The following is a 12,582-nucleotide window of genomic DNA, read 5'->3' on the forward strand; positions in this document are numbered from 1 at the left end:
TTCGTAACATGGTTCAAGAACAAAGTACAATCTAAACTATACATTTGATATGTCTATGACGTAATGTTCAAACAGGTCAAACCTTAGTCACCCATTCTTTTTATTAATGATAATAAGAGTTTGTTTAGTGTATTTCTAGCTCTTTCTGAAAACTCTTGCCATTCTGTAAAATATTCAGTTACATGGATATGAGAAGTAATTTTCGAACTTCTCTTGAACTTTTCTGTCATTCATCTCTGTGCTTCATAGCGACTCTTTAATGCATTCTGAAGAGAAAAAAGGATATCCCTTATGATAATGGTTCATTATCATCATCGCCATTGCCTGATGGCATGTTCTTCCTAATTACAATGACAGATGTGCAATTCTATCTGTAAAGGCCAATACATAAATTGATTTGACACGATATATTTACAAGGGCTTGTGTTATCAAACCTAACATGTACACACCCCGGGTCGGGTACGCTCTGTGGTGACGTTCAGGAATCCCACGTTCCAAGCAGATGTTGGGGTAAAAAAAAAGTTTTTTTGACAGGCTGTTTTTTTCTGACCCATTTCTGGTAAACGGGCACAGTGAGGGGCTACGCCCCGTTTTTTTCTCTAGTAGGGCTCCTTCTTCAGCCATTTTGTACAGATGTTTTGTTGAGTACTTACTCTTTACACAACTGTTATATTTCCCCCGATCGAATGTCTATCGCCTTTGGTGCATTTCTGACTGGTTAACATTGTACTGCGGCCACAGGTGTCGCTGCTTACAGATGCAGTCCCAATCGTTGAGTACTGGGTAGATTACTGAAAGAGAAAACAGCAGATCAGAAAACGATTTTCTAGCCCAACATCTGCTTGACGATTACAGGAATCCCAACTTTGCGATACCCGAGAGGTCCTGTGACGTCACGGACCGTCCCAGCTGTCAGTCACAAGACTCCAGCCGGTGAAAACAAGGAGAGGAGCTTTACGGTTTAGCGCCGATCCAGAAACCTTGTCGTAACGTGGTAAAACAGCGTTCTTCGCGCAGTACACAGGAGAACACTGCATCGCGTTGTTCGTGTCCTTTTCGTGGATGTTCGTGAGACTTCCGTACATATTGGGGTTAGTGCGCAGCTTCTCGTCGGTCAACATCAAACTGATACCGACCTCTGCCTCACGTCTGTACAGTTCTGCACACGCCTGTGATAAACCTCGGGTAACTGGAGCAACATGGCGTGACTAACCGTGTGGCAAAGGTGGGTACCAATATCAATGCTACCAGTGACTCACTTTTTTATACTGTCTGGCTTTTTTGTAGGAAACAGAGAACGATGGCGACTGGTACTGACGACATGACACGTAGATGCTCCTATATTTGGATGATGACCATGTTACTGTGGAATGTAAGCATGGGTTACAGATGGAGACAACTGGTATAGTAGTATAAAGACCTGCAAGCCCCGATCAATGGCAGTGGTAGCCTTTTCCGACTCTCTTGTGTGATAAGTTTTGAGCCAAATAACAACAAGTATATTGCAGATTCATTCCCTTTGGCTAATTGCAGATGAACACGATAGTGTACGAGCATCAGGTTAATGATAAAACAGACAATGAAGATCAAACTACGTCGCTAGTCTATGATAAACTTCTAAATCTACTGTAAGTTTGACCTCTATGGAAGTATTGGAAAATAAAAAGCCAGTGTTCAATAATCAATTGGTTTGGTCATTTCAAAAAGAAGATTATTTTCTGTAGATTTCCGAACCTAGAAAATTTCTTCCTGCATCGAATTGGGGACAATTAGTATGAAATGTATTTCATTTTCATTTGTCACACTTTGTTAACTTTTAAGATATACAAATTTTGCTGCTCTACACTGTTATTTATTAAAAGGAATCGGAAACATGTTGTGTTGTACTTACGAAACTGATTCACCTTCAAACGTTACGTAGTGCATGTAGTTTAAGGAAGAAAATTCACCAGAGCAACAAGTCGGCAAAGGTGGATTTGTTGACAAGTAAACATTTGTTAATGCAAAACTTTCACAAATTGCCGTAAGATTTACAATAATTCCACATAGATGATTATGTTAATGCCAAAAATCTATCCTTATTTTATAAATTTCTTTCACCCTGTATTTTATTTCCTGCAATGAGTACCACACTGTGGCAATACAAATATTCCTGTCATGTCGTCAGAAACTTTTAGTCTCATGACCATACTCACGTACTACCACCCATGGCCCAGCATACATAACGTTAGCAATACTGTTACATAGTGTTCAAAACGAAAGGTTTTGCAGTGACTAGCTATAATATGTCAAAGATTGAGGCAGTGTTTTAGATTTACAATAATAAGTGGATAACCTTTTAACATTTTTATCGACTATAAGGGACAGAAAATGAGCGGTGCAGATAAAATGTCTCTGGTGCAGATAATTTCTAATGTGTTTGTAAACGGCTAGGAGTTCTCGGGAATTAATTTGGAGCTTTCATTGGTTGGATAACTTGAAGAACAGATATTAAATGAATACGTGTTCGCAGTCGCAGTCGAGGCAAGGGTCCAGGTGAGTAGAACAGGTATTTACGCCCTGATTTGAAGTTGTGAAGAGGGCCGCGAAAACTGAACCACCGTGAATATAACTCAACATTCACCCGGTATGCAGAAAAAGCATTTCGAGCCCTGATAAGTCATATTAGAGAACACCATCCCACTGTAGCGAGTCTATATAGGTCGCAAGTTTGTTGCGATGCTTGTTTTATATTTGGTTACAGCCACAAATAGATCCTCCCTGCTTCCTATGGCCACGTAGGTGATGGAGGTCAACCAGATATGCCCGGCATCTTCCCACCACAATAAGTTATGTACCATATGGTTCCTAAACAAACACATATATCCATTACAGCAAGGCACCATCAGAAACTCAAATGTTTACAATGTAGCCACAGGCGTTCATGAGGTTTTGCCAACTGGGATTATTTTGGCGCTTGGCCTTGTTTTTCCGCTGGTCAGCATGATTATGTTAATGTAAACAAAATGCTCGTTGTCTCTCGAACTACTTAGGGAACTCTTTGACCAGTGTCTTCAGGTTGGTGGTAACACTAGTTAAGATTTATTCGCTTTGTACCGATATTCGTTGCTTTCAAAAACTGGTTATCGGGGGAGTCTGCTTAATACATGCTGGTGATACCAACAGCATTGCGAGCCCTTGAGAGATTCGAGCCTATGATATAAATATAAAACAGAAATGTAACATTTGTGCGAGTCTTACCGAAAATCGCAACGAATAAAGCTAAACAAGCGTTAACTCTTTGTACTTCGCATTCAACTGATTAGAAAATAATTTAGAACAGGTCAGTATTGTCCAGATAAAGGTAACAGAAACGGTCGGCGGGTAATTATTGGCTTTTATCACAAATGACTTAGATGATATGTTTCGATTGACACTGACCTTATTCTTCAGTTGTGTTCGTTGCCGTGATTGGCTGTGCGGTTGGCATGGCAACGTATGACGACTTGGAGGGCCCTTCGCCCTTGCAGAGGACGACGAAGACGAGACTGCAGCAGCTGGTGTACTCGTCGTTTGCTGACTTCCGCAAAGAAAACCTGCTCTACGACACGAAACTTGTCGTCGGTGAAGAAGAATTCCGTGCACACAAGTAGGACGGTCATTCAGAGTTATATATTTAGTCTTTACTTTTGACATTCTCAAAGAAGATTGTGTTTTCGACCCCGTTTATTAATGGGCAGCACGACTCAATGCACTGTTGATGGACCTTTATGAAACGTTAGGTGTCCGACAATTGTAAGCTCCATGCGCTCCATTATATGTCTTTCGGGGCTCTATACAGTAATTCCATTTATCATATCTTGAGTCTGTACTCAACCAGCTCCAGGAGTACAGAATAGCAGCGTGTTTTTTTTTACATTTTGTGATTTTGTTGTTGTTTCGACAGAATTCTCTTAGCAGCTTGCAGCAAGTACTTCTTCAGCTACTTCAAGAACTCTGGAAATGACGTCAACTCCGTTTCCGTTGTGGACTTGACCAAATTTCGGGAGATCACCCCAGAAGGAATCCGTGTCGCCTTGGACTTCATGTACGAGGGCAAACTTCCGGAGCCGGGCGACGACAACTTGCAGAAGAAATTCCGCGCCACGAAGGAATTCCTGAGAATTCCACTCTATACGGACTACTGTGACGTCGTCAATGAAGACGTGCTGCGAGATCTTAGAGAATTCGTCCAATACTCGCTCCAGAGTTTTCGCTCACAGAAAGTTTTCTTTGACATTACGATAAAGACCAAGGGGAAAAAGTTTCGAGCCCACAGAATTCTTCTGGCAGCTTGCAGTCGGTATTTTAGGTCGATGTTCACCTTAAACTTTAAAGAGGGCAAAGAACATGAGATAAATTTAGCAGACGTACCTACTCAAGTGTCCGTCCGGTCACTCAAGGACTTAATCGAACTCATTTACACGGGAGAAATAGAAATAAATGTAGACAATTTCGAGGAACTTTTGACAGCTTCGTTCTTCCTACAAATGGAGTTTCCGCAGGACCTGTGTGCCAAGTTCATCGCGGCTAACATTGACCTTGAGAACTGTGCAGACGTGTTGAGGTTAGCCGAGGGGTATGGGATGGAAGAGGTCATAAAGGCAGCGTATTACTTTATGCAGGTACGTTTAACTATGATACTGTGGGATAAGCTCCTAGGCCTGATTCTAATTAGTTGGTAACTGGAAGATTCCTGTTCAATACTGGGTAGGGCATCTTGGTTGGGACTGCATCTGTCTTTCGGAAGGGACGCAACATGGGGGTCCCGTGTTAGAGTAGGTGCCAAGAGCATGTTAATAGGGGAAGGGCTGGCCTGGTAACGCTCCTAGGTTGCTCTGCCGTGCTGGGAGCGTTACCTTTATGCCCAGATTTATCATCGCACATCGAGGCCAGAAAAAACACCCTTTGCTGGCCCGATGAATGGTTGCCAGGCTACACTGTACCACTATAGGGATACTTGAAAAAGCAGCATCCTTCGCCTTAGACGACAATGGAGAATAAAACTATGCTGTTTTAATGCTCCAGGAAAACTACGACGAACTTTCCCAGACAGATCACTACAAGCGTCTCCCTGAGGACCTGGCGGGGCTGCTGGGGTTCCTGCCGCGGAAACAGCTGGCTGGCATCGCCTACAGACAGTCCAACTACCAGTCTGCCTTCAACTCACCAGACATCGTGCTGTACGATGACAAGAAATGGAAGTACTACTTCGACTCGAGGTGGGTTGTTAGCACGCGCGCATACTATCATATAGCCAGGCGCCGCAGACCAATCAGAAGGCCCCATTTCACGTTGGTTATGATTCATAGATTCAGACCAGCTCGGAGTGTATCGCTCCTTCTGATTGGTCAGAATGAATCGACACCAGCACCGATGGTTTTATTAGGTGGTTATCAGCAAAGGACTAGGCGTTATGACACAATATACACCTCAGGGCGGGTCATTAAATCAAGAAAATTAGGATGTTCCAATTTCTCCTGACAAAAAAGCTTGCCATCCGGGGCCTTGCCTGTGGAAGAGATGCTATAAGTGCTTTGGCCACATTTCCAAGACCCCCTTCCAAACCGGGTCCAACCGAGCTGTTTCCGTGAATGACAAACAAGACTGCATATCAATATATGTATTATCATTTTATGCTCATGACCTTTTTCTTGCATTTTGTTAGTCTAGTCGTCTTTTACACGCTTCTTCACAATCATATTTTGTTTGATTTTTTTGTTCATAAAATAAACATGCCAAAGGCTTCCAACTCTTCAACATCACTAACGCAGCAGTCGGCTCTTGTAATTTCCCCAGTATATTCCCCAGGTTCACGTCCTTGCCGAAAGAGATCGCTGACACGGCCACGTTTGAGGTCGCAGTACTTGACAACATCATTTACGTCATCGGTGGCTTCCGCTTCCACGACAAGAGGAGGGATTTTCTTCCAACCAATGAGGTTCGACTTTGGTTTTTATACCTTGTTACTTCCGTCACAGAGGTATCATTTTGTTTCTATATGCTTGCTTCTCTTGGTGTGTGTCCCGAGTGGTTTGAATAAGGTACTGTAGGGTGACAGGATGTGAGGCGTAAGATGGTGTGATTGGAGTCTTGTAAGATGGGGACGTTGACTTGGCCCTGCTCTGACGTTGGTCTCACAGGCTGACAAGAAAATGCACAGACATAATTAACCAGAAATTCACAATGATGAATAAAACCAGATATTCACAAAAATGTTTTCAGGTATGAGATATCCTTTGGAATGTTTCTATCATGAGGGTGGGAGGGTAAGAATTCAAGTCCCGCCGGAGACGATCCTGAGGGATTACATTTGTCTTTTCGATGAGGACATCAACCCGCGGCCCCAATAATTAAGGAGCCTCAGCGCAAATCTTTACACGACAGAGTAGGGTGAGCCGGTGTGCTTGGCTGGAAATAAAACAGCCGTAGCTAAGTCACATTGCACTACCACTAGCTATACTTGAAAAAGTAACTTGCATTTTAACCTTCGTCACCTTTACCTTAAAGTTTGTTGCGCTTAGCTGTATCATGAATAAATGTTTGAGTGTTTTTCCCTTCCAAAGGTTCATTGCTACGACTGTGTGTTCCGGGCCTGGAACGAGTCCAGCCCGATGATCAACGAGAGAGATTTGTTTCGCACGGTTGTCGTCGGTAAGTGTCGGGTATTTTCGGGAGCGTCGGACATCTTCGGCATACCGAAGTTAAGCTGCTGGAGACCGTAGTCTTAGTGTTTATGTAAATTTACCTATATTTGTAACGATAATAAAGGGTAGGATAGCGGACACGGGTTCCATTAAACATAATAACGATATTTTGTTTCGAGCAGGCGGTGAAATCTACGCCATTGGTGGGAGGGGGGCAGTGAACAACTACCAGTCTACAGTGGAGAGGTTCAACCCTTTAACCTTCACGTGGAAACTGACGGAACCATTACCTCTTGGCGCCAGCGACCATGCCGCGGCAGAATGTTTCGGTGAGTCCTTCAGTCCACCTTCTCTTGTCTTCATCAAGATGATCATGATAAATAAGGTCACGGTTGCTCACCTTCAGAAAGGGTGACGTGAGCAACGGGTGAATGGTAGACTGTAGCGCCCCTCGTCCCGTTTCCATAAAGCTTGATAGATCCTGATGTTGATATCTTCGAAGAGTACTCCATGGTATAGCATTCACTTGCCAACACAGATGAACTTTCATTTTGATTTTTGCCCTTCGTTGATATTTCTCCAGGCCATATCTTTGTGTCCGGAGACTCGTCTTGTTGGGTGGACGGAATGCCGCGCACGCTGTTCTACCATCCGGACACCAAACAGTGGGACAAGCTGGACGAGTTTCCCATCGTGCCTTGCAGGTACGTAGAACGTTACGTTCGAAGAACCCTTGCCCACTTTTTATTTTCTTCTATATGTCTGCCTTGGTATCAAATCAGAATTTCTATATCTGTCAAAAAAAAACTATGTGCTGTATGCTACTAGGAAACCGTCTTTTTATAAATGTTTTCGTTTCATAATTGGCAATTACTTAACGGTGGGGTCCCTATCTTTGGACATTAAATCTGCAGGTTAGATTTCAAACTGCACTAGTGCCGATTGTCAGGAATATGAAGCGTTTTACTGAATGATATGTATTCATTCATTTATTTTGCGGTATTTGTTGGAACGCTTTTGCTGCTATGACTTAAAAGTACAATATTATGCACAGGCGTAGTGGGATGGTCGGTCTCCGTGACAAGCTCTACATAATCGGGCTGGAGTCTGTGGCCTGTTATGATGTCAAGATCGGACAGTGCTCGTCTCTGGCCAACCTGCCGTCCCCCCAGACATCCTCATTCTACTTCACCAGCGACTGTACTCTCCGCAACGAGATCATCTGTGCAACCAATAAGGGAGACTGTTACAGCTACGACACGGAGAAGGTTAGTTGTTATTTCTTTCTTCGTGAATAATTTCCTTAATCATGCATTCAAATTTTCTTGGATAGTTTTAATGATCAGTTCAAGCTTTGAAAGGTTCTGTTGGTTTTATGTCGTTTAATAGATTATTTTTCTCTTTTTTACCGATTTTGATGTAGTTTCATTTTGTCTTTTGCTGTGTAATATCATGTTATTTACTTTGTATTTTTGTATCAAAATCAAATGCTGAATAATGCAATGCTTTGTTTTTCCTATGTATTTCATTTGTTACCATGTGTAATGTTGTTGTTGTTTTATTTGTGTGTGAATGCACAATAAACAACCAGGACGCGTGGAGAGAGATGGAGAGTTTCCCTGAGATGCAGATCTGTACGCGGGGGGTGATGGTCTTCACCTTCTGGATGGAGACAGACGAGGACTACCTCACAGCAGCCCAGCTGACGGAGGCTTAGGCCTCAGCTTTCCCTGATATTCAAGCAGATGTAAGGATCAGGCCCAGTCTCAGTGTTTAACCGTGTTTTTGCGGCACGTTCCCTCCCCCATCGTCTCTCTCTCTCCCTCTCACTTTCCCCCTTTTTTTCTTTCGTATTTTTTTTTCATTTTTGTTTTTTGTTTTTACCAGTTTGAAATAGTGCTATTCAAAACGTACTGAATGAGGAAAACCTGACGCGTAAATCATGACGGAGTCGGATCCTTCATCTGCTTGGAAATCAGCGTTTTTTCCTCATGCGCAGTGTAGATGTGTGCTGGGCATATTCTCTACATATCGCCAAACAACTCTACGCCAAAGTGGAAGTATAGGGTCGTGTGAGTCAGTATATTGGCAGGCAATAAGCCTCAGTCTCGGTCCGTGCAAGAACTTATAGGGATCTAAAGGAGACTTGCCCGGATAGAATCTTGAAAAAAGGAATTTATATTACTTTTAGAATATGTAGCTTGATCTTATTTCAAAACGTCGTAACCGTTGTTGGAAATATTTCTGTTGTAAAGTTTTAGCAACTCAACACACTAAATGTATTGAATAATGAAAGTGTACAGGAATGATTTCGTATAGCACTGAAAGTAATGCGATGCACAGGGTCTTTTCTTAGTCATCATGACGTATACACTGTGGTTTTGTTGTTGTTTGTATGTATATACAAAGGATGCAATTAAAATGTATACACTGATTTAAGTTGGTAAATTGACAGGCAAAACTGAAGACCAATTAAAGTCACAGGATTGTGGAAAATGCATGGTGTACTGGTTTTTACTGCGTATGCAAAGACCATGACATCCTCTGGTGCTCCAGTAATCCCTCCACTGGTCAACATTCGGCCTTAAGCTTGATAGCCAACATAAGGCAGCGTCCTAGTCCTATTTCTGCATACGTGCAAATACGGACTGATTATTGTCAGACTAAAACTTTCTGATCTGATACCATAGTGTTGACTGGTTTCCATAATGACAAAGAATCCTGATATCCTTTTGGAAAGGGAAAGTGTCTCTTGAATTAGAGGCAAATGTGTATGATCACAAGCTATGGGAGAGGGAACCAGCCCCTGGCTATGAGAGAGTGTGTAAAACAGGCTCCTCTGTATACCAAGACCTGATCATGATGCGATCAGATTGAATGCTTGATAGCTGCTACACAGGATAACACAATAAGGTCAGAATAATAGTTTATTGTAAACGCTCACCTTCGTTCAAATTGTGCTCCTTTTGCATTAGGTATATCAACTGATGATCACTTAGCAATTTGGATGCTATGATGCTAACGTAGCATCATAACATCAAAATAACCCTACCGGTAAGCAAAGCAAAAAAGAGTAGAATACAAATTCATTCTCAAATTTCAATGAACATGTTATCTATGTTGTTATAAAAATGTACACTTAACCCTATTTAGACCGGGGTGTGTGTGAGTGTGTGTGTGGGGGGGGGGGGGGGAGGTTAAGGTTTCAGGATTGGCTAAATTGGCCTTTTGACTTTCCATTGTTTTCTAATGAATTAAGAAAGAATGGAACTGTAACGAATATTGATAGATCGGCATGAAGGAATTCTAAATCTGATTTTTTTGGCAATATGGATGACGTCATCAGGTTTTATTGCCCCCAAATATTATTTTTTCTATGGGAAAATACAGCACTTTGGTACATACCACTGCAATGAAACTATGTTTTTCATGTGCATAATGATGAAGGCTACAAGCTCTTGTTTGCGCCAATTGATATCTGCTAATGATCTGTAATTATTAGAAAATAATTTTTTTAATTAGATGAAAACAATTATTTTCTAATAACTACAGGTCATTAGCAGATATCGATTGGCGCAAACAAGAGCTTGTAGGCTTCATCATTATTTCCATGTTTTTTTGCCATTATTTCCTGAAAAAAATGTATTTTTTTAACAAGGTTGATATAAGATGACGGAGGCTAACTGGTATCTTAAATATTCATTACGTCATTTTTTGACGTCATTAATATTGAAATTCGCAACACAAGCCAAAAAAAAAAACATGACCATTCCGATATCTTTATTTGCTGTTACATTTTTGTAGCTAGGTTGAAGTTTTCTGGGAATAACCTTTTCCATGGCTCCAGCCAATACCATCAAATTTATGACGTCATGATTATGTCATATTACGTGAAAATAGCGTCGTTTTTTTCAACTCCATGTTTTATGTATTCATTCTTCTTTAAACGTTTAGTGGTCTTATGATAAGTCGTTTAAAAGTTATAGGAGTTAGAACCACACACCCCCTCGTCCCAGATTGACGAAAAAGCCCGGTCTGAGTGGGGTTAAGAAGCATAAAATGCAAACATGTCAAACAGTACCGCAAACATTAATATTACACTTCCTTTAGAAACATAAACAGCACAAATACTAAAAGTGGAATGCAATCACTGCAATATAACTTCATAATGTTTCTAGCTAAATGTAGTTTTCAAAGGCATAATCTTTTAAAGGCTGATTTGGTAGATGGCAATTATACACAGATTGTTCGAAATAATCGGCTTCTAATACCCCCTTTATAAGGCAAATTGTCCGATATCATAATCTATTATATTTACAATACCATTATCCATTATATACATAGGCTACAGTTACATTATATGTCACAGTATAGAACCTGTATTATACCCATCTATAACTGAGACATCCTTACAAAGTGTTTGCACGTGATCACAGCCGCCAAGCATGATGATTGGATGAGCACACACTCACACGTGCGCGCGCGTGTGTGCATGGTGTCATAATCACGTGATCTCTATTGTGGATACGAATTGAAACTTTTACCCGGCAACTTCCAGGTTTGACAATCCAACATGGCGGACAATATTACGTCAAATCAAATGGCTGTAAGCCCCTATTTAATTAAGTACCTTACCGCTGTGTGCTTCAACGACGCATATCCATTTTCGTAGCAGCATTTTCTGAAGCATATCAAAACAAAAAGTCTCATATCAATGAGATATTTCTAGCTTTTGTAAATCTCATGTTGTATTCTTTCTAGTGCATCCCTCGTTAATTCTGTCCAATGTACATGTATTTTTTCTGTGGCTTCCATAAGGCAACAGACGTGCATATATAACAGGAAATGAGATAACCTATTCTGGGACCTTTCTAGGACGTCTAACCTAACTTCCTGCCAGTATTCCCTACATTCCAACATGTGAAAAACAGCCTAACGAACAAAGAAATAAACAGAGGGGAACCACTTCGACCTCATACCTGACCTCCACATCCTGCCTCTCTCCTGTAATCTAATAACTCCGGCACACAAGCACATGTACAACATAACGTTATAGAACCGAATCCTCCTTACACGGAGATAATTACTGTGTCCTATCGATGCATGCATATTTACATCTACTGACAGTCAGTCTATACAGACTATGACTCATAACTGTGCAATCAAAAATACAATACAAAATACGTAGAAGTTCAAGAAACAGTTTAGATTTCAGTCCAATAGGCTAGTTTGGTTGAGTCAGTTGCCTACCGTATGAATATATATATATATATATATATATATACTTATACTATTATATTACATCATCGCACGGGTATCTTTGACAGAATGGAGTTGATGTACATTACAGAGTGTGCTAAAACTGACATGTCTTTGTTATGACCTGTATTTAGCTCAGTTTGGTGAAAATGTACAGTAAAGGTTTTTATTCATTATAAGAAACATCATAAGTAAAGAGATTGTATCAGTGTCCATGGTATAAAACACCATTTAATATCTCGAGTTTTTGTTAAAAAAACTTCTGTCATCTCTCAAGAGGCACAGTCATCTTAATTCAGCAATAATTCTTAGAAAAATGACGTCATCTCCTCCATAATTTCATACGTACAAAAAATGCTACATAGAAACTTGTAGTTTCAGTACGGCAACACAACGCAGGGCAACCTTGTAATGGCACAGGCATCGCGTTGCTGTTGTGTACCTCAAGCAAGAGTTCATTCAACAGCTGGGTCTGACTTTTGGTGATCACTTTTGTAAGGTGGCAAACACCTCCCAATATCTAAAACAAACGTATAGATAGTCTGCTTATACCATGCACTCAGTAGTTGTATACCTTGTAGTCGTACGCGTTAGATCGATGTCCCGTTTTCGCTATGTAAACGTTTGTCCTTTTTGTTGCCAACTGGCTTAGATATA

The 12,582-nt window shown here is 41.1% G+C and overlaps 1 protein-coding gene across 2 annotated transcripts; it reads left to right on the forward strand.

Moving 5' to 3' along the window:
• The first annotated feature begins 942 nt into the window (after positions 1–942).
• Positions 943–9,164, forward strand: LOC118411926 (kelch-like protein 26). 2 transcript variants are annotated; one of them, XM_035814439.1, is made up of 10 exons: positions 943–1,226; positions 3,434–3,629; positions 3,927–4,644; positions 5,048–5,241; positions 5,819–5,960; positions 6,586–6,673; positions 6,849–6,995; positions 7,250–7,370; positions 7,721–7,934; positions 8,258–9,164. In XM_035814439.1, the coding sequence occupies exons 2-10, from the start codon at positions 3,469–3,471 to the stop codon at positions 8,381–8,383; spliced, it is 1,911 nt and encodes a 636-aa protein (XP_035670332.1). In that variant the 5' UTR covers positions 943–1,226; positions 3,434–3,468; the 3' UTR covers positions 8,384–9,164. The 2 variants fall into 2 exon arrangements, with proteins under 2 accessions (XP_035670332.1, XP_035670333.1); XM_035814440.1 differs by having other exon boundaries at positions 5,831–5,960.
• Positions 9,165–12,582: the final 3,418 nt, after the last annotated feature.

Source organism: Branchiostoma floridae, chromosome 3 (genome assembly GCF_000003815.2).
Source record: "Branchiostoma floridae strain S238N-H82 chromosome 3, Bfl_VNyyK, whole genome shotgun sequence".
NCBI classification, from domain to species: domain Eukaryota; kingdom Metazoa; phylum Chordata; class Leptocardii; order Amphioxiformes; family Branchiostomatidae; genus Branchiostoma; species Branchiostoma floridae.